This window comes from Paroedura picta, chromosome 7 (assembly GCF_049243985.1).
Source record: "Paroedura picta isolate Pp20150507F chromosome 7, Ppicta_v3.0, whole genome shotgun sequence".
NCBI lineage: Eukaryota > Metazoa > Chordata > Lepidosauria > Squamata > Gekkonidae > Paroedura > Paroedura picta.
In genome coordinates, this window is record NC_135375.1 from 42,946,989 (window position 1) to 42,967,772 (window position 20,784).

The window sequence follows — 20,784 nt, forward strand, 5'->3', positions numbered from 1 at the left end:
GGAAACACATACATGATGATCAAGTGGTACTCATACTGATTCAAACTCCAATTTCTGCTGTATTCAGCTTCATTGTTTACTTTTCTTCCTATTTCATTATATTTAATATATGTCCTGAACTAGAAACAAATATTTCCATACATTTTGAAGCATGAAAAAGACCCTTTCATCATATTTATGAAATTTTAAAATACAGCTTCTGTTCAGCGTAACTCTAAGCAGAGCTGTTCTCTGTTAAGCCCATTAACTTCAGTACATTTACGAGTGTCACAATCATCTTAGGACTGTACTGTTGTTTTTTTACAAGCAAAATTTCTAATACACCCAATATTAGAGAGAATGCTGCAAACTACTGCACCCTATGCTACCTTATAACATGTAAGGAAAATAAAACAAAACTGAACAGAAAACACCAATTTTGTAGTAAATGGAAGAAAGTATGTTACTTGGACAGAAATAGCCCCATATTGTCACTACTATAGGGGCAGGAGCATATCTGAAAGCAAATACAACTTTCACTGAAAACACTAAACTCTTCAATAGTATATTATTTTATACATCATCAGTTAATTCTTAATACGGTTGTGCCTCTAGAATCAATACCTAAATCTAGATATTAGTGCCATGCACAAACACTTCTTTCTATAGGTTTGCACAAAAATCAGAAAACTGAAGATTATACACATTTTGAGTAGAATAAAACCTTGTCTGAACATGCATTTCACTAATTCCAAAAGAGAAAAATATTTTGTTTTTCAATACTTCTTCAAACTTCCAATTTTTCCATTGAAAAACTAGATAAAAATGTGTAAGTAGGGGGAAAACTGCAAACTTAAATGGACTCCGGGGAATGGTAGAGGACAGGAAGGCCTGGAGGATCATTGTCCATGGGGTCGCGATGGGTCGGACACGACTTCGCACATAACAACAACAACAACAAGGGGGAAAACTGGTGGAGAACAGTTTTCCCTTATATTTGTCTATTCCCCCCATGTGTTCATCCCTGATGGGGGAGAAAGAACAGGGGAAGAGCATTATTCAATTCAGACATTATCCAAAACCAGGGTGCAAAATTTTGCTCTATTCTGTGTGTCTCCTTTAAGTGTAACCTCTGTAAAGGCACCTCTCTATAGAGATGATTCTGAGATGATGTACGTTATGCTGCCTCCTTGCCTTTCTTATTTTTGTTGCTACCAGTTGGAGCCAAATAGCAGGACGGCTTTGTTCTGTACAGTCAATATGTATGGCTAATAGGTGTAATGGTTTTAGATAGGTAGATAAATAAAATGGTTCCTTAAATAGAACTAGCCTCACTGCCTTATGTTTTCACTCACCACTAAGTCCAATAACTTCCACACAGCTTAACTTCCCAGACTGCAACTCAGGCTAAACTTCTTCATTTCCCACTTATAGGCAAATAACTTCCATGCAGAACACAGATCTCTCTCACAGTCTACGGAACCTAACTACAGCACCTAACTCCTCGTCACATGCATATGCTCAGCACTTACACAAAGCCTCTCTCTGAACAAAACAGTCAACTCTGCCCCCTAGGGTACAGATGCCATCCAATCATGACACAATTCACCGACCTATCATGTCCCTCACCCCTCCTTACTTTATAGGCCTACATTTGAGATCACAGGAACATACATTTGAGATCACAGGAACACAGCATTGAGGGAATAAACACACCCAGTATTTACCCAGCCAAACACCATATGGTTTGTTGTATCTGTTGTTGGTTTTTTGAAAAACAGGGTTCACTTCCTAAACAACTACACAAATGCTGGTTTATTGCCTTCTCTCTGTCGCCTCACTAGGGAACCAATGACAAATAATCCAGTATTAAACCAGGATGTTTGGATTCATACTTCATGTGAAACTCAGTTAAGAATAACAGTAGTTGACAAATTGGCTTCCAGTCCTTGCTTTGACAGACTTTTAACTATTGAGGTGCTCTAGAGTCAGGCATCCCAGTAATCAGTTAGAGCAATGAAATCATAGTTTGTGTTTGAACTGAGCATGCACACATTCCAATTAGATGTGACAAGGGTTTGTCTTGGTAGGAAAGGGAGGACACTGCTAAATGCAGACTAGAAAAGATAGGTTAGGAGGATAAATCTGAAAAAGGGACAGATCATCATAAATCTGTTCTGTGTGGCAGTTTCAGGCAAAAGGGGCCTCTGTTAGAACAGTGATCCAAGGTTGGTTGTGGTCTTTATAATGTCATGAGTGCATAATAACATCAGTCCTTAAAAGCAGGATCCTTAGCACTGTCAACTGCCTCCTAAACTCAGGCTCACAGTACTTGGTCTAGCTTTTCTTGAAGCACAAAAAAAGAAGTTGGACCCTAACTTGGTGAGAAGTCATGGGAAGGCTATCTTATGACTGAAATTACACAGAATCATTACATTATTTTTACAAACTGAAAGTCAGAGAGAACAAGACATGTCTTCTGTTCCTAATGATTTTTTTCTGCTGTTATTTTTAATGTTTTTGATTTTTCTCTCCCTCCTTTCACTCCATCAGTCCCTTTGGTGATGTTACTTATTTCTCATTTTCAGTGTTGAATTTGCAATAGCTATCTATTCTACACCTATTCCAAATAGTTTCTAGTTGATTCCATTTGGATTCCATCATTCCCTAACATGCACAAACTAGGTTCTCAGCACAGGGCAAACTTGTACAAATACAAAATAAACCATAAAGGCCAACAGCAGCCCCTTCCCCGATTATTTGGGTCTCTTGGGCGGGTGAGGGTTATAAATACCCTTCAGAGGAGCCTTTTTCTATCTCCTAGTGGAAACAATTGCCTAGCCAAGTGCATCAAAACTAGGTGTGGAAGTGGGAGAATGTCTGTGTAGATTTGCATTTCCTTTCTTTCCCTTGATTCTGAGGCATGTGATGGAATTAACACTTTTTCCAGCTCATTGCAGTCAGCCAGATACAGCATGACATGGCTCACCTGTATTTGAGTGACCCTTAGGCTAGGACTTGCTAAGAAAATTAAAGCCTCATATTATACTGCCAGCACACTGATGAAGTACAGGTAAGGGCAAGGTGGAAAAGCAACAAAATAGACAAAATTGGGGATAGATAAGTAAAAGACTGACAGAAGGTTAGGGAAGGGGAGCTTGCTTTCAAGCAATTCTCATGGTGATATGGATCTCCTGCATTAAAAGCAATAAAAAGTGGCTTTTACAATTTTTGTTACATATCCTCATAGACCTAATTCTACCCTGTAAAACAAGTTAACCACACTGACAGGTCAGGTATAAGACAAATGCATCTGTTATCTGTACCTGTTCCCTGTTCACCGCCCTGAGCCTTCGGGGGAGGGCGGTATATAAATATAAAATAAATAAATAAATAAAATACACTGTAAATACTCATGTACTTGGATCTATTTAGAATTACTCAGAAGGGACTTATTCCAAAGTTCAACCACTTTTCCAGCATGTTCATAATATGTTGGTATTACGGAAAAGTTATCTGGAGTTTTAACCTGCATTTTTGGTTCCTACAAAACAAAGTAATGCACTTTTCATGACCAAATAAGGCTGTTGCCCAAAGATCCACTGAAGTCAGTGGGACGTACTTCTGAACAAAAATACTTAGGAGCAGGCTGAATGCCTACAACCAGCAAGGTCCTCATCAGACAGCACATATGTTGTTTTTTAAATCAGAAATGAGACCCTTTTTTGTTTCTGAATTCAACGGAGCTTGTCCAGGTTAAGAAAACAAAACAAGTCTGTATTTACTTAATAGGCCTTATTTTCTTTTTCGCAGGATTTCAGTGTGCTTAGCCTTAATAAATTGCTCATTTCTCTCTCTCTCTCTCAAACACACCTATTGTGATTGGACGAGGGAAGTGAGAACGGCCGCAAGTCTTTCTGGCTACCTGTTCCTATCCAATCTTCCAATGCTGACGCCTCTCCTTTCGTCCCACAGTATGTATTTTCTTCGACGGAGCTTGGTATTAAACAGAATGAAACTGTCCGAGAGATGTACTAAATAAAAATCAAGCCAAGGTTTGCGCTCGTCTCCGCCGCAGGATTAGAGCAGCACTCCAAAGGACATGAAGGGCTGGGGGCACGAGGCAGCGTGAGGGAGGGGGCCATGACACGGGGGGGGGGGGCAGGAGGACACCCCTCCCTTCTGCCCTGACAGATTTCAACGTCACTTACCAGGTAGGCCGGGCGCCGCTCCTCTCACGGCGTTGGTAGTCCCGGAGACGAACGAGCGTCAGTGACAACAGCCCGGAACGGCTGGCTTCCCACATCCGGAGGAGGAGCCAAGCAGAAGCGGCTCAGCCTTTGCGGCGCGGGAAGCGGTTCTCGCCAGGCGAGGGGAAGCGGCGCGGACGCCGGCGAGCGAGCGAGCGAGGCAGCCTTCCGCTGAGGAGCTGCTCCCCGTGCGAGGTCGGTATGTGCGCGCGTTGTTGCAGGCGCGTTGAGGCGGCTGCGCGGGCTGCTCATTGGGTTGTTTCTCTGCGCTGCGCGCTTGGGTCTTCTTTTTCGTTATTGAGCCAGTTAAACTGTTTCTTCTGGCTCCGACCCTGTGCCGGGTGCGCACTAATGCACATTTTCTCCGAAGCTGTGTCTAAAGCTAGGCTCTTCTTCCGATTCGAACGGGTCGGGAAGCTTCTCAGGCTTGCCTGGGCACTTTTTGTACACACGCATTGGGCCGGCGCGCTTTCTTTCCCGCGCGCCGTTTGGGGGCGCTTGCACGCAATCCGCGTACTTTACGTCATCTTCCTAGGAAACCGGAGTGGAGAAAGAGATTGCTGAAAGGACCCACTTTGTTCTCGAGTCAGCTGCAAAGTGATCCATCTGTTCCTTTATTAATAGTTTAAGGAAAGGATAAGGATTCGGCCATTTTGCTCTGTCATTAAACGTAGATGGGCCCATGCATATTTATTAGAAAACAAATCCCATTGACTTCAAGGTGATTACCTTCTATTAATTAAAAGTACATAATTTCCCATTATTTGCTGTATGAATTGTAAGTATAAACTTTCAAAAAGTAGCCCTGGAATTACTGGCTCCTGGATAGGTCCTTGATCTTGCATAGAATTTATATTGCAAGAGCTGTGAGTACACTTGAGAACTGCACAAACTTTTGTATAATTAGATCACAAACTTTTTTGCATGTCTCTTGTGTATCTTGTTCTTAAACAGATGGAAAATGGGATTCTGAAGCCAAGGATTCAGATAACTGGATTTAAGAATCAAGAAAAGAAGTTTCTAGTTGGACTACTTCTCAAACTAGACTGTGTGTTTGTTGACAGCAAGGTAAATGATAGCTGAATAGAATTTACAGATGTCTTATTTACTTTGAGTACTTTTCAATATGTGTTATAAAATATGGTGCAATTTTTAATTTAATGATTCTTGTGTGTTCTTTGCGTGTCAGGAATACAGGAATTGCACACACCTTATAGCAAAGCAGCCTTGCAGAAGTGAAAAATTCTTAGCAGCATGTGCAGCAGGTGAGTACAGTGTGTTCTACATGGGACAAGAACTACACAGCCATGGGCCTCTTCTAACTTGCCTACTGGGAAAAGGACAGAATTCTGTTATATTGGCCAAGAGAATCATATCATTTGCTTTCATGCAATAATTGAGTTAGGTCTGGATGGTATGAAGAAGGATCATAGAAAATTTTTGCCTGGTGACCCATGGCAATTCTGCAGCACTGGCCAGTTACCATGGTGGGAAAAGACAAAAAGTCATGTGTTGGGAGTGGAGTGTGTGTGTGTGTGTGGGGGGGGGAAGAGACTGTTAAGAAATTGACATCGCTCTTACTTTACATGTGCTTTGAAATAGTAAGAAAAAAATGTTGAAAGCAGTGTCCTGTAGATGAAGTCTGCTAAATTACCATGGACCTCTTTTTAAATTTCTGTTTTGTGAAGTATCATGAAGAGTTCGTATAAATGTTTACATTCTACTTATTCAAGGCTCCAGTAGCCTGCCACATGTGGAATGCACACTCCAAAGCTGTGAGCAAACTAGCTTAAAGATTGCTCTTAAACGCAAAGTTGTTCTTACCAAAGATCTTAATATTAAGCATGTTTTATTTGAAAGGGCACTTTTGAAACTGCCATGTTCAATGTAAGCCTGTAATTTTCTGTCATCTAGACACCTATGGTGAGTAAGAATGATCTCTAGGTGATTAAGAAGTTAAGCTTTTCAAAGTCCAATCTGTTTTTCTTTCTTTTATAAATTTCACCAATGACCAAAAGAAATATATATCAGCATGCAAATTAGGAACAATTCCTCTAGGCTTATACTGCTTATTTAGATGAGCAGAGAGAAAGTTATTTGCATGTCTGACTTCAGACCAGGGTGGAAACCACATGTACAAAAACATACATGTACAAAAACATTACCTAGCTACCTTAGTGATGCTGGTCTTTGACTCTAGTGTGGTTCCAAAACATATGTTGTCTATATAGTTGCCATTTCCAGGAATTTTACCTTGTTTTTCAATGGTTATGGTACTACGATGAAAAAACAAGGCACACAAAGGATGTAGTGAATGCTTTCACATTATTAAAAGTTTATGCTTTCATAATAATAAAGTGAGATAGTGTATACATTAGAAGAAAATCTCCTTTCGGCCTTCTGTTTCAGTGAGTGATTTATGCTATTATGCTGGACTTTATCTAGAAAACAGAAGTGATTTACATAGAACAAGAAGTACATTAAAAAAACTAGTGATTGCTTCCTTAAAGTTTTAATCATCGGGGTTTATTGTATTTTAAGAATCTCTGAAATAAGTACTATTTTATAGTCCAATTCTCAGCCTTCCAGAACCTTTGAAGCTAGGAAAGTTGGCAGTAGTGATCCTAAATCAAACTACCACATCACCCACCCACCTCCCAAATAACCCACAGGGTGGAACAAGAAAGTTTTTACAAATCTTCTAAAGGATCATTCTGGTAGCCTTAATAAATACTTATCCACATGATATTGCTTTAACTATTGCTCCCTCCTAATGTAGTTTATCTTGTAACCATTTTCCATGTACCTGCACTAAGAAAATAAAAAACGTTTCTTGTGTCCCGATAAATTCTCAGAAGCTTCCTTTAGATGTTCAAAAGTTGAAAGATACTTATGAAAAGTCATGTTTATTTGTAGTATCAACTGATTTTTCCCCCAATAACAATCATTTTTATACCTTCCATTATCATTCCATGAAATAAAATGCTGATAGGATTATTTAGTATTTTAGGAACATTTTCTTTGAGAAATGAGAATACTGGGTAAGAGCTCATAAACAAAGAGGTTGTGTGTCAAGTACCTTTTTTTCTTCCTTTCCATCAGATAATTGCTGGCATCCAAAACTAGCACCTATAGAAGTACCATCTGGTAAAATGCTGCCTTGCAATAGCACAATCTGCTCGACTGTGCTGTGAAATTGACTAGGATCACAGACTTTCAGTTGCTTTACTATGAAACATGCTGTGGTTCTCATTTGTATAAAGAGGCATGGTAGCGCTATTATAATTGTGAATCCTAAAAGAATTAGAAAATGAGGGTTGGGAGAAGAAAAAATGAGATGACTAACAAACTCTTCTGGAAGCCCTCCCCCTCCCCCAGAAGAATAGTGTGCAGCCTTTACTGGGGCAGGGAGACTGATACTATGGAATTTGGTAGTCAGCTAAGCTTACAGAGGGCCCAAGAATTGAATGATTGTTTATGTTATAATTTACCTTTGCAGGCTGTGTTAGCTGACAGATCTGGGATTTTTATGTTTTGAAAAACAAGGGTATCTGGTAAACTGCAGAAATGGGTGTTACCTGCTATACTTTTGTTTGAGGACAGGTGTTGGCACAACTATTTCTCAGTTTATTTCTCCATGCAATGGCAGAGTAATAGACAAAGGTAGCTTTTGTAGGAATGATCCCTGAGCAAGGTCAGACAGGAATCCCATTTCCTTGCTGTTGGTATTTGCATTCTGGTGTGTACTTTTTCTGGGGAAGAAAATGCATTCAAGGGAAATGAGCACAATGCCCATTGTGTAACTTACTAAGAAAACTGCTGGTACTTAACAAAGATTAGTGCTAGTATATAAACTTTTAAAAAGACAAATTAAAATATTGTATAAAATGCATGCACATATTTTTTTAAGATGGAGTCTATTGTGAGAAAAGTAACAACACTGTTTTAATGATGTGCTGTCACAACATCTTAATCTAGAAAAGCTTAGCTGTATTAGTAAGCAAGTAAAATAATATTTGCACTGTTTTTATTTTATTTTTGCATTAACAGAGAATGTTATTTTTGATATCTAGTCTTCATTTGATTGCCATTTGTCTCCACCAAAATTCTTTTTTGCCTGACAGTTCATTTGCTTTCCAGGAAAGTGGGTACTAACCAAGGACTACATAATTAATAGTGCTGAAAGTGGCAGATGGCTTGATGAAACAACTTACGAATGGGGATATAAAATTGAAAAAGACTCCCATTATTCACCTCAAATGCAATCTGCACCTAAAAGATGGCGCAAAGAGCTGACACGCTCTGGTGCTGGAGGGGCCTTCCACAGATGGAAAGTTGTCCTCATTGTGAAAGGTGATAAAGAAAGGGATTCCTTTACAAGGTAGGATGAGACCTCTTAGAACTGGAGTAATGAATGATTGATCAGTTTTGATTTAGGTGAAAACGTCTTTGTGCTGCTTCTTGGTTAGCTCATTCGAGAGCAACTGACAGTGCTGCTTCCAACATGATGCTTTCTCTCCATGGAGACCATCTTTCTGAAGGAAAACCTGTACATTCTTTAGCAGTGAAATGTATTTATTTGCTACAAGTAGAGAAGAAGTTTTCAGCATGTCCTTGGCTTTGCAGCAGAATTAATGAGACACATTTTATGGCTGATAGTATATACATGTTTTCCCTCAGAAAGATTACCTTCGCACAAACAAGATGCTGTGTTCTTCTCTGCAGTTTCTTGAATATAAAATCATAGAATAATAGAGTTGGAAGGGATCTCATGGGTCATCTAGTCCAACCCCCCCTGCTCTGTGCAGGACACTCACATCCCTATCACTCATCTACTGTAACCTGCCACCCCTTTGCCTTCACAGAATCAGCCTCTCCATCAGATGGCTATCTAGCCTCTGTTTAAAAGTTTCCAAAGATGGAGAACCCACCACCTCCCTAGGAAGTCTGTTCCACTGCGAAACCTCTCTAATTGTCAGGAACTTCTTCCGGATGTTTAGATGGAATTTCTTTTGAATTAATTTCATCCCATTCGTTCTGGTCTGTCCCTCTGCGGGAAGAGAGAACAATTCTGCTCCATCCTCCATATTGGCACCCTTTTAAATACTTGAAGATGGTTATCAGATCCCCTCTCAGTCGTCTCCTTTCTAGGCTAAACAGACCAAGCTTCCCCAACCTTTCTTCATATTTCTTGGTCTCCAAACCTCACCATCTTTGTTGCCCTCCTCTGGACACGTTCCAGTTTGTCAACATCCCTCTTCAATTGGGGTGCCCAAAACTGAACACAGTACTCCAAGTGAGGCCTAACCAGGGCAAAGTAAAGAGGTACCATCACCTCCCGTGATCTGGACACGATACTTCATTTGATACAGCCCCAAATCCCATTTGCCTTTTTAGCCACTGAGTCACACTGCTGACTCATGTTCAATGTATGATCTACTAAGACTCCTAGATCCTTTTCGCACATGCTACTGCCGAGACAAGTCTCCCTCATCTTATATTGGTGTATTTGGTTTTTTCTACCTAAATGCAGAACTTTACATTTGTCCCTATTGAACCTCATTTTATTCAGTTTAGCCCACTTTAACCCACTTCTCGAGCCTATCAAGATCATCCTGTATTCTGTTGCTGTCTTCAGTTGTGTTTGTTCCCAGTTTAGTATCATCTGCAAATTTAATAAGTATCCTTTCTAATCCCTCATCCAAATCATTTATAAATATGTTGAACAACACAGGCCCCAAGACAGATCCTTGGGGTACTCCACTTGTTACTCTTTTCCAAGAAGATGGCTGAACCATTAACAAGTACCCTCTGGGTACGATTTGTCAACCAGTTATTGATCCACCTGACAGAATTAGGATTTTTTAGTTACCAGAATAAAATACAACCCTTTTTCAAAATGATATTTTAGGGCAGTGGAAAGATTTGAACTTGTACTGTGGTCTAGTTAACCTATGGCTTCGTGAGCATACATGGGTACTCCTCTATCCAGAGAATGTACTCTTAAGACTTCAAGCTAGAAATGGCTCCAAAGCAGATGGAGAACTCATGCTGTTGCAGAAACTCTGGACAGCAAACACTAATGCCTGTGATGGAAGTCATTTCTGACGTGGAATTTCCCTGCTCCTAAAATGGCACATCCCATATGATAGGAAGGGGAGGTGGGATTGGGGGCAAAGGCTTCAGAAATCAGTAATGTTAAACTATACATGTTAATTTACATAAATAGGATTTCTTACGTTGGCTCTGTTTTGCACTGTTGCTCTAAACTTTAATGTAGAGTGTTTTAATTACTAAAGATTGCTGACCTAATATATTAGAAGCTCATTTGGTGGTCTTGGGCAAGCTACAACCTCTGCACATCACAGAATGCTTGTGAAGGTAAAGTAGAATGTCCCTGCGACATCATCAGAAAACCTGAGATACAAATAAGTTAAAGGAAACTTCTTATGAAAATAATATTTGTGTATCTTCTCAGTCATCATCTTGTCTCTTAATGTTGTGAGAAGAAATATGCAACATACGTGGAGGAAAAAAGCCCGTTGTATCAAAAAATACAATGGGCGCTAGGGCCCCCACCCACCGTGGGCATTCTAGCCAAAGCCTAGAGAGGCTGCTTGGGGCAGGGACAAGCACTTGTGGGGGCTCCCTCCCTCCTTCCCCCACTCCCACCCTCACTGGCCCCGCCATCCCAGGCCCTCTGCTCTCCCTCCCAGCTCCAGTTTCCTGGGCTGGCACTTCTTCCATATGGAAGAAATTAGAGGGGGATGTGGCCAAGGCCAAGACTGGGCCCTTATGCATTTGGGACCACCTGAGGAAAAGATCCAGGTTAGACTGACTAGGTTTGATTTTTGTGAACATTTTTCATAATTATTTTAACACTCTGCGTGTTATTTTTGACAAGCTTGCTTATAGGGGAAAAAGAATCATGAGAAGAAAAAATGGAAAATATATTCTCTCAAGGAGAGGTGGACATTCTGATATGCTTTGGTTCCTCTTCCTATAATCCTTGGAGGCAGGAAATTGCACTTTCCATTTAGGAAGTTGGCTTCCCTTTTTGAGTCTTTTCATCCAGCAGTCAAGGGGGAAAAGGTTTTTAAGGCTACCCAAACTGGTAGCTAAAGGACTGCATCTCCTTTGCATATGAATCTTAGGGCCTTCCAGTCCTAGAGAGGATCAGAACTCATTCAACAAGAAGTGTTTCTGCGTCAGCAGCATTTGACATCTGTTGAGAGCCAGTTTGGTGCAGTGGTTAGGAGTGCGGACTTCTAATCTGGCATGCCGGGTTCGATTCTGCGCTCCCCCACATGCAACCAGCTGGGTGACCTTGGGCTCGCCACAGCACTGATAAAACTGTTCTGACCGGGCAGTGATATCAGGGCTCTCTCAGCCTCACCCACCCCACAGGGTGTCTGTTGTGGGGAGAGGAATGGAAAGGCGACTGTAAGCCGCTTTGAGCCTCCTTTGGGTAGGGAAAAGCGGCATATAAGAACCAACTCTTCTTCTCATATCTGCTAGGCCACTACCTAGGCAGTGTCAACATTTATCAGGCACTACAAGATGAACTCTGTTGTTGCAGCTGATGCTGCATCTGGGCAGATTGTCCTACAGCAAGTGGCCTACTGTTATTTCTATGCTGTAGTCGCTGTTCCCTCCCTGGATCAGATCAGCTTTGTGAGATCCCAAGCATATGAAGAAGAGTTGGTTTTATAACCTGTTTTTCACTACCCAAAAGTCTCAAAGTGGCCTACAATTGCCTTCCCTTCTTCTCCCCACAACAGACACTCTGTGAGATAGGTGGAGTTGAGAGAGCTCTGAGAATAACTGCTCTGTGAGAAAAGCTCTAACATGACTGTGACAAGCTCAAGGTCACTCAGCTGACTGCATGTGGAGCAGTGGAGAATCAAACCCAGCTCTCCAGGTTAGAAGCTGCTGCTCTTAACTATTATACTAAGCTGACTCAGAATGACCACCTTGCCATCAAGAGAGAATGAAACATGGAACTTAACCGTTATGATTTCCCCTTGAAGATGAGGAGGACACTCTGGATCCACCCTAGTTGGAGGGTCTCTGTTCAGCCTATTACGTTTCCTAAAGCATTAATGTCTGCCCATCTCTATGTTCATTGTTCTTTCACTGTTCTAACAGTTTATATTTACCTGTATAGTTTATTTTATCGGGTTGTCTAAGACTTGTCTGTTTGGCACACATTGTGAACTGTTATCAGCTGTCTCCTGATTGAGGGTTGGGGGTCTTCTCCCGCTGTAGATGGAAAGTGAAAACAATTTCCTGCTCCCAGGAATAGTGAGAAGAGGAAACCAATTGTATAAGACTGTTCTTGCTTTCTAGAAGAAGGAACCTTCATGATAAGTCCAGTGTTCTTTGAGTATAGTAATGTTTCTTGATTTTTCATATGGGTATTGTTACACCAGAGTGAGCCAGTTCCATTCAGAAAATAAGAGTGAATCAAGTCCCTTAATAATTCCTAAAGTAGCCTTTATTTAGAACAATACTAGCTTCTGGGGCATGTTTGGGTGAGAAAATATGAACACTTCTAAGGTTTATAATTATGGATGTATTAAACAAATTTAAGGGTTTTTTTTTTGGTTTTTAAATAGTAATAATCCCTGTATTCTTACCTAAATTATCTGTCTGGAGACAAACATTAAAGAATGGAGTTAGTCTCAGCCCTATCATGATATCTAGTTTTATAACTATTTTATTTTAAAACTATTTTTGTGACTTCTTTCCCCTCAGGGTTCTAGAGGCAGGAAAAGCCAGAATCTATACAACACTAAATGCATCAAAAATTATTACTCATGTGTTAACTAATAATATGGCATTAAAGCAAAAGGCAGAGATCTCTGAAGCTCCATGCTATCCCGTTTCCTACCTGGGGGTTTATCTTCTAGATGTAAGTATAGCTAAAATATTCTTAACTTGACATGGTTTGAAGCATCAGACTTCCCAATCTTTACCATAATACATGGGAATGGGGGTGAATTTCTGTTGGTTCTCCTTGATCCCTGATTGGCCCTGGTGTTATTCTGAAGATGACTGCTGGGTTGAAAGTAGGGGCACTGTGCTTCTGTGACTCCACTCTTAATTGACTGGCCAATGCCAGAAGGTATGCTAAGGCAGTGGTCCCCAACCTTTTTATCACAGGGGGCCACTCAACGCTTGACAATTTTACTGAGGCCCGGTGTGAGGGGGTAGTTTACTCCTCTACTCTCAACCACTGCCCTAACGCTCTCTGATCACTATGGTAATGTTTAAACATCCGTTCAAAATAAGATACAGACACGCCACAACAATGAACATAAGGAACATTTTATTTTCATAGAAATTTTAACTCATGACAATGACAAATCATTGGGAACCCTGAGCTTGTTTCTCTGCAACGAGATAGTCCCATCTGGGAGTGATGGGAAACAATGACACTCGAAGTGTGTTGTAAAGGGTCGGGGGGGGGGGAGGCGTCCTTCGCGGCCCACCTCCAATTAGTCGACGGACCACGTGTGGTCCGCGGCCCACAGGTTGGGGATCACTATGCTAAGGGACAGCTGCTTAGTTCTGTAGTATTTATGCTGCAGGGTCTTGTGGGGATCCATCTTCTCCCCCAGGCTGTATAACAACTACAGGTGACTACTAGGAGAAGTCATCAGGGCATTTGGAATGAGGTGCTAGCAACATGCAGATGTCACCCAGCTCTGTTTCTTCTGAACAACTGAGTCAAGTGGGTCTTTGGGTGCCTAGAGAAGGTCATGGGATGTATGAGGATAATTAAACTGACATTTAATCCAGACAAGACTGGAAAAGCTGCTTGAGAAATCTGCCTGCCCTAGAGAGGATTGCATTCCTCCTGAGGGAGCAGGTTTATTCAAATATTTACTTTATTTAGTTATATCCCCACAGTGGAGACCTAGTGCTTTCCTAGTGGTGGCACGTCTCCTACAGAATGCTCTTACCACTTGAAGTTCATTTTGCCAACTACACTATTTTCTTTTAGATGCCAGGCCAAACTTTTTCTTTTAACCCTGACATTTAACTGGCATTCATCTTTTTAATTGTTTTTTTTAAATCTTCTTCTAGCCTGAGGACTGTTAAAAGGGTCATTTAGGATGGTAAATGTTTCATTTTTATTTATTATTAAGTTATATACTGCCCCTTTCAGAGTTACCAACTTTGTGCAGTTCACAACCATATATAAATTACAATCAAAACCAGTTCAAAACAGAAAATTCCATAATCACCGCAGCTGTCAGTCTTGGTTTCTACTTTCCCATCTCCCACTGGGGGGGGGGGGTTACTTTAAGCAGGGCCTCATATGCTGGTGTCAATTTCCATCATTCACTGGCTCCAACCAGAAGCCTAGTGGAGCTGTTTTGCAGGCCCTAAAAATGAGAATGTTCCTGTTGCTGCTGCAGCTCTCCCAGGAGCTTATTCCACCAGGTAGGGGCAAGAACTGGAAAGGTTGAGTCCAGAAATACTTCTCGAGGGCTGAGAATCACCAGGTGGTTTTTATTGTCTGAGCAGAGTGCTTTTCAGAGGGGGCATAGTCAGCTAGGCAGTCCCTCAGGTACGCTGGCCTTAGACCGAGTATGGCCTTAAAGGTCAAACCCAAAACCTTGAACTTGATCTGGGAATCAGAGCAGTTGCCTAAGAATAGGCTGAATTTGGGCCCTCCAAGATGTTGTGAGTATTCGAGCTGTGGTATTTTGGACCAGTTGTTGTTTCCAGGTCAAGGACAGGGGTAGGCCCACATAGATGCAGTTACAGAAGCCTAACCTGGAGGTGACTGTTGCATGGATTATTGTGGCTAAGAACTCTTGGCCCAGGTAGGGCACTAATAGCTTGGCCTTGGTGGAGGTGGTAGAACGTCCATTGAGCTACTCTAGTGATCTGAGCCTCCATGGATAGGGAAGAATAAGTCACTCCTAAATTCCTAGCCAGTGATGCAGCTGTAAGCTGCACACCATCTAGGTAAAGCAGACATGCTTTCCCTTCTTGTTGCGTTTTTATTGGCTGGACTTCTCATTTTAATGATTTTATCTCTTATATTGTGAGCTGCCTTGAGCCAGTCTCAGAAGGGGCAACATACTTTTTTAAAATTAATTTGTGGCCAGCTTAAAGTGAATTCAGCTACAGCAAGGGAAGACACTTATAGGGTTAACTAGGATGGTGCTGGAAAGGAAAGGCTGCAGGCAGCTGTTAGGAAACTCACTGGCAGGGGCAGCTTTTATGCGGCAGGGATATGCAGCCTCTAAGAGGGAAGTGGAAGGAGAAGGGGGTGGTCAGGGGTGGGGGGCGGAAGGTGATTGACTGGCCACTGGACAGACAGGGATATCAGTTGGAGGAGGAGGCACTCATGGGCAGGACTGAGTGGCACTTAAGCCATGAGACACGCTCCTCCTCCAAGGCCTTACCAGAAATAAATTATGTGGAACAGATATTTGAACTTTGTCTGGTCTTTAAGACATCTAAATAGTGATTAGGACTTTTTAGGGGTCTGATCTATTATGCATGTTGAAATGTTTGTATTCACAGTTTGGGACTTCCACTTCCAGTATGTATGATTGCACACTGTTATCCTCACCTATAACCTACACTTTAGACTAGATCTTTTATATTTATACCGTAAATATATTTGCATTGATTGTCAGTTTCTTTAACAATAGAACTATAATACATAAACCCCAAACTCTTTAATCCTGGGAAATTTTATTTCAGTTGTAATTCCAATGAATTTGTATTTAAAACACTAGGTCACTTTTGTAGAGTTTTACCTGTTTATCTTATACTTTAGGAATGGGAAGGCGACTGTAAGCCGCTTTGAGCCTTCTTCGGGTAGGGAAAAGCGGCATATAAGAACCAACTCTTCTTCTTCTTTACCCAGAGTGAAATAAAAAATGATACAGAAAAATACCCACAGAACTATCTGAAAGCCAAAGAAGAAGCAAGTGAGATGATGACTGACGTACACATTGGCAAAATAAGAAATGCCCTGATAAAGCATATATATTTGCAAAAGGTAAAGGGTTAGAAGATGTAAAGGAAGCCTATAGAAATGGAGGGAAAAGATCTTTCCAGAGAGTCACAATAAGTACTAAATCTCAACTACTTAAATTATTTACTTAAAACATTTTCTGCCTCCTTTACATCTGATCAGGATCTTTGAGGTGGCAAATATTTAAAAAAAATTAAAATGTTTTTACTGTTTTGAGTCTGATATGTCCTTTGTGCTTTTATTCTTTCCTATTATGCTGCTTTTTCTCTTTTCTTTTGCTTTTTTATATGTATTGAAATTATTAATTGCCTATATGCTTTGCTTTCTAGTGGGAGTAGAGGGTTGAATATTCCATTGAGCAAAATGATTTATCAGCATAGAGGGAACGGGGGGAGGGGGGAGCACATTGCATGACCAGCTCTTGTTTGGAGAAAAAGTTAAGTTTACTGATAAAATAACTATAAGAAATTAATTTTTTAGATCTCCATTAACTAGCTTGTAGTTGACAAAAGCTATTTTTCCACATCACAAATAGCAAGTCCCTAATAAGCCTGAATGCCCTTGGCTTTAATCCTCAATTCACATCAGTAGGCTGACTTTCAGGTAAATAGTGTCAAGCTGTCTCTTTAATAGTACGAGATTCAGGTGGGTATCTGTATTGGTCTGAAACAGCAGTCTGGACTTAAACTTTGTTCTTGAGTAGTACTGCCATGTCTTGCTATGATCATCAGAATGTGAGAAACCCGGCATACTTGTATTAAATCGCTGGTTTTACTTTTCCTTTACAGGCTATGCTAAGCAAATATACTCAAGTAGATCCAATGACTGAGTGCAGAGAACAGGTAAGAACTGAGTACCTGGTTGAGTGACAGGGATGCTCAATTTTATTATTGGTGCCAGGCTTTTATATATGTTCTTATATATGTCACTACAACAGAGAGGAAAAGTTTTTCTGGATGTCGCACTGCTAAAGGCCCTTTCTAAACTGTTCATTGGCTAGAATTCCATGAGGTCAGTGTATGTACATGGAATGCATTTCCAAACCTGTTTTGCCTTCCAACTGTAGCCTTTTGTTCTACATCGCATGTTGCTCTGAAGAGTTCCCTGACCTTCAGGAGTGCTCTTGCAGGGAATGCATGGGACTGCAGTAGAAGCAGCACCTAAAAGCACTTGTTTATTTTCAGAATGTCTTTGAATCTCTCATACACTGACACTCTTGAGTATTCATTCTGATTTGAGGGAAGTGTTTAGCTGCAGGCTGCTTTCTTTCATTGCTCAGCTCTTATGGACATAGTGGTCCAGGCTGCCATATGGGAAATGGTTCTTTTTAACACTGCAAATACACTGGCAGGTTTGCCTGTCATTTAAAATATGAATCTGCTCTTGATCAGATGTAACTCCATACTATATAATAGCTATAATCCAGGGAGGTTGCTGTGCTCACAGAGAATAACCTATATCCACTTAAATTGCCATGCATAATTTTCTACATAGCAATAATGTGAATCATTACAGGTCTGTAGCATCAAACAGGGAATGGGATTAACTATCTGCAAAGCTTATATATTAGTTTTTGGAATTTTGAAAAGAATTGCATGCCAATCCATATGTTGTTTTTGGTAATTCACATCTTACTGCTAATCTCAGCTGTGGTAATAAGGCAATTTTAAAATTAGTAATATATTTAGTGACCATGTTGGACAGGTATGAACTGGTGTTCATAATGATGTAAGAGTTATCATTATAAGTGTTTTTCCTTTTATGGGCAACCTAAAATTTGCATGGGGCCTCTGACAGTCCATTTAAGAAAATTAAAATTAAAAATTACATGTTAAGCTAGCTTTAATTGTACTTTTAAGTTATCTTATTCAGGTACTAGCCGTAAAGTCTGTTGCATGCATGGATGCAATGGGTGCCAGAGGGCTCCGCCCTCCATGACCCGCCGCCATCCCTTCTGTTCCTCTCCTTCTCGAGCTGGTGTCTTTCTCTCTCTTGGGAACGGAGGCTCATCAGGATTTTCTGCCTCTCTGCCACCCTCCTCAGGGGCGAGCCCCACCAGAGGTGGCAGCCTGGCTCGTACATCAGCTAGGCAGCCAGGCCCTGCAGAGGCACAGTTCCTCTGCGGGCAGCATGTGTGTGGCCGTGAAGTGAGCCTTGTGCAGCTGCCTGGTGGGGGCCGGCCCCTTCTCCAACACCGCCATCTCGGCAGCACAGTCCTCTGTGCTGCCAGACCTCACAGGAGGCAGCAGCCTGGCCCTGGCCATGTCCTCTGGCGGTGGCTTACCACCATAGCAGAGGGCTAGGCAGGCAGGTGCAGTTCCTTCGCCCTTTGCGGACAGCGTGTGTGTAGCCACAAGGGTGGGCAAGGTACGTGCAACTCCCTGTTGGGGGCTGGCCCAGTCTGAGGTCTCCCCGCTTGTTCAGATGAACTCTGAACTGGGTTGGGGAAGGGGGCTGTTACAAGGCCCAGGTTAGTGCCAAAAAAGTCCAGAAGAGATCATTGTGTATCGGTAGTAAAGGAGACAAAACTACAGTTGCACTTCTGTGGGCAGAAGAAGTCTTGCATTCATGTGAGAAGTAGCAATTTTTGTCCATTCCAAATATTGTATCTCCAGCTGTTCTTGAAGGTCCTTCCACAGCGTGGAGTGTAACAAGTTGCAATAGGTTGGGGTAATCGCGCAAATATATTTTACAAAGAGAGAAGCAGCACGTTCAAACCATATTGATATGCTCACAATTTCAATACTTGTAATTTAATCACAAGCAGAGATTTCTGTTGCATTTTCTTTTTGACTCTTAATCTTCTAGTAATGATGCTATGGAAATCCTTCATTTCCTAGGGAAAAAATATTTGTTCTTCTAGAGGAAGCAATACTATACTGGAAGAATTAGTAGACAACCAGTTGTTTCCAATTGCAATCACAGAATTTCTCTGCGGGAAAGATCTCATTCCTCCTATTAAATTTCTTCACTCTCTTCTAGAACATATATTGCAGGTGAGAATTAAAGCTTATGGGTACTGGGGGCAGTGCATTGAATAAGGATGTGAACTGTGAGGGTATTAGTCTCTCTCACCTTGGTCACTAACTCATCTAGTGGCCTCAACCAAGTCACTGGCTTGTTTTTAGTATGGAAATAACACTGACGAACTTGGCAAGGTTTTTGGGAAGGATCTCTGGGGTAATAAACCTGAAGTGCCTTTAATGCATAAACAGCAATATGTAAGAGATTTAGAGATTGATAAATGGGGCTGCTTGTGTTCTTACATTTTAACCATATTATGTTTTCTTTCCCCTTTTCCCACTGTTTCTCCAGTATCGCTTTTTTGTCTGTCTAGTTTAAAGATATACACATTTAACAAGGAACAGCTTTACTCAGTGGTTTACAAAACTGTGCACAGCTATAAGAATGTTAGTGTTTCCATGTTAGAAAAGTTGGACTGGTCAGGGGTGATTGCACCCATGGCCCAATATGTTCAGTAGCATGGGACCAAAAAAGATGCTTTCAGTTAGTGGAATGCTCCATCTTCCCTGACTGATCTTACCACAGCTATGTCACTGAAGGCCAAAGGGCAAAGGGAGGAGTTTGTCTACTTAACCTTATGCTCCGGTGATAGCTCTTAAAACCCTTATCAGACCTGAAAGCTTCTGTCCAAAATATATATGAGCTGGTTGTAATCTGTACTGGAGAATTAAGTGTTATAGTCATGCTCAGACTGAGAGCTGATCCCTGCCTATAGAAAAAGTAAGTCAAAATGTACTGCCTCCCGGCATTGCTGGGAGTGGCGGTATATAATATAAAGATCTGTAAACCGCTCCGTGGTTATAAATAAAAGCCTAAGGGCAAGTTGGGAGGAGTTAGGGCGGGTGCAGTCTGTGAAAAAAAACCTCCGATTGCCACTCCTGGCCCAAGCAGGGAATGGTGAGGCGCGCAAAGCGCGCCTCACCATTCTCTGCTTGGCTGTTGTGGCCTGCGCCTCCATGCGGGGAAAGGAGGCCCTGCTTCTTTCCAGCCGCACGCCCTCCCAACTTGCACGGGAAGCAGGGAACGGATCCCGTGCGCCCTTCCCCCGAACAACACGCCGCCACCGGTGGCCTCCCGAACCCCACCGCTACCGCCGCACAAACCTGGTAAGCCCCCGCCCGCCGCTACACCCCCTGCGCGTACCACACCCCCATTCCCATGCCCCACACCTCCGCTGTCGCTGGCCGCGCGACCACACAACCCCCAACAACCGGCGCCAGCTGCGCCACACTTCCCACACTCAACCCCACCCTCCACACACATGAGCCTTTCCCCCCCCCCAACACAACCACCCAAGCTCCGACGAAGCCCTACTTCCTGCCTTGCTGACCACGGCATTCTTCCCCGGCCCGTTCCGCTCGCCCCCGACGCTGTGCACAGCCTGCGCCAACCACCCGGCTGCAAAGACGGCTACAGACTGAGCCACGCATGCGCCGCCATCCACGCATGCATGGCTCGCATCCCCCACCCTACCCACCCCCACCCGCCAGACCACGCATGTGCCGACTTCCGCACATGCGTGGT

At 42.1% G+C, this 20,784-nt stretch overlaps 2 protein-coding genes across 12 annotated transcripts in view; one reads left to right on the forward strand and one right to left on the reverse strand.

Moving 5' to 3' along the window:
• Nucleotides 1-4,363, reverse strand: part of KIAA0825 (KIAA0825 ortholog) — a 242,669-nt gene extending 238,306 nt beyond the window's left edge. For 4 of the 9 annotated variants that reach the window (XM_077347603.1, XM_077347609.1, XM_077347608.1 and 1 more), the window contains exon 1: nt 4,191-4,345. The gene's annotated coding sequence lies outside the window, so the exon portion shown is untranslated. Of the gene's footprint in view, nt 1-3,904; nt 4,125-4,190 lie in introns of those variants that run through there. The other 5 variants (XM_077347605.1, XM_077347604.1, XM_077347611.1 and 2 more) reach the window with 5 other exon arrangements.
• Nucleotides 4,276-20,784, forward strand: part of SLF1 (SMC5/6 complex localization factor 1) — a 35,359-nt gene continuing 18,850 nt past the window's right edge. The window contains exons 1-8 of one of the 3 annotated variants that reach the window (XM_077347622.1): nt 4,276-4,424; nt 5,184-5,297; nt 5,419-5,494; nt 8,370-8,610; nt 12,987-13,143; nt 16,126-16,260; nt 17,025-17,078; nt 19,077-19,232. In XM_077347622.1, the coding sequence (XP_077203737.1) occupies nt 5,184-5,297; nt 5,419-5,494; nt 8,370-8,610; nt 12,987-13,143; nt 16,126-16,260; nt 17,025-17,078; nt 19,077-19,232 (933 nt within the window). In that variant the 5' untranslated portion in view covers nt 4,276-4,424. Of the gene's footprint in view, nt 4,429-4,806; nt 4,951-5,183; nt 5,298-5,418; nt 5,495-8,369; nt 8,611-12,986; nt 13,144-16,125; nt 16,261-17,024; nt 17,079-19,076; nt 19,233-20,784 lie in introns of those variants that run through there. The other 2 variants (XM_077347623.1, XM_077347624.1) reach the window with 2 other exon arrangements.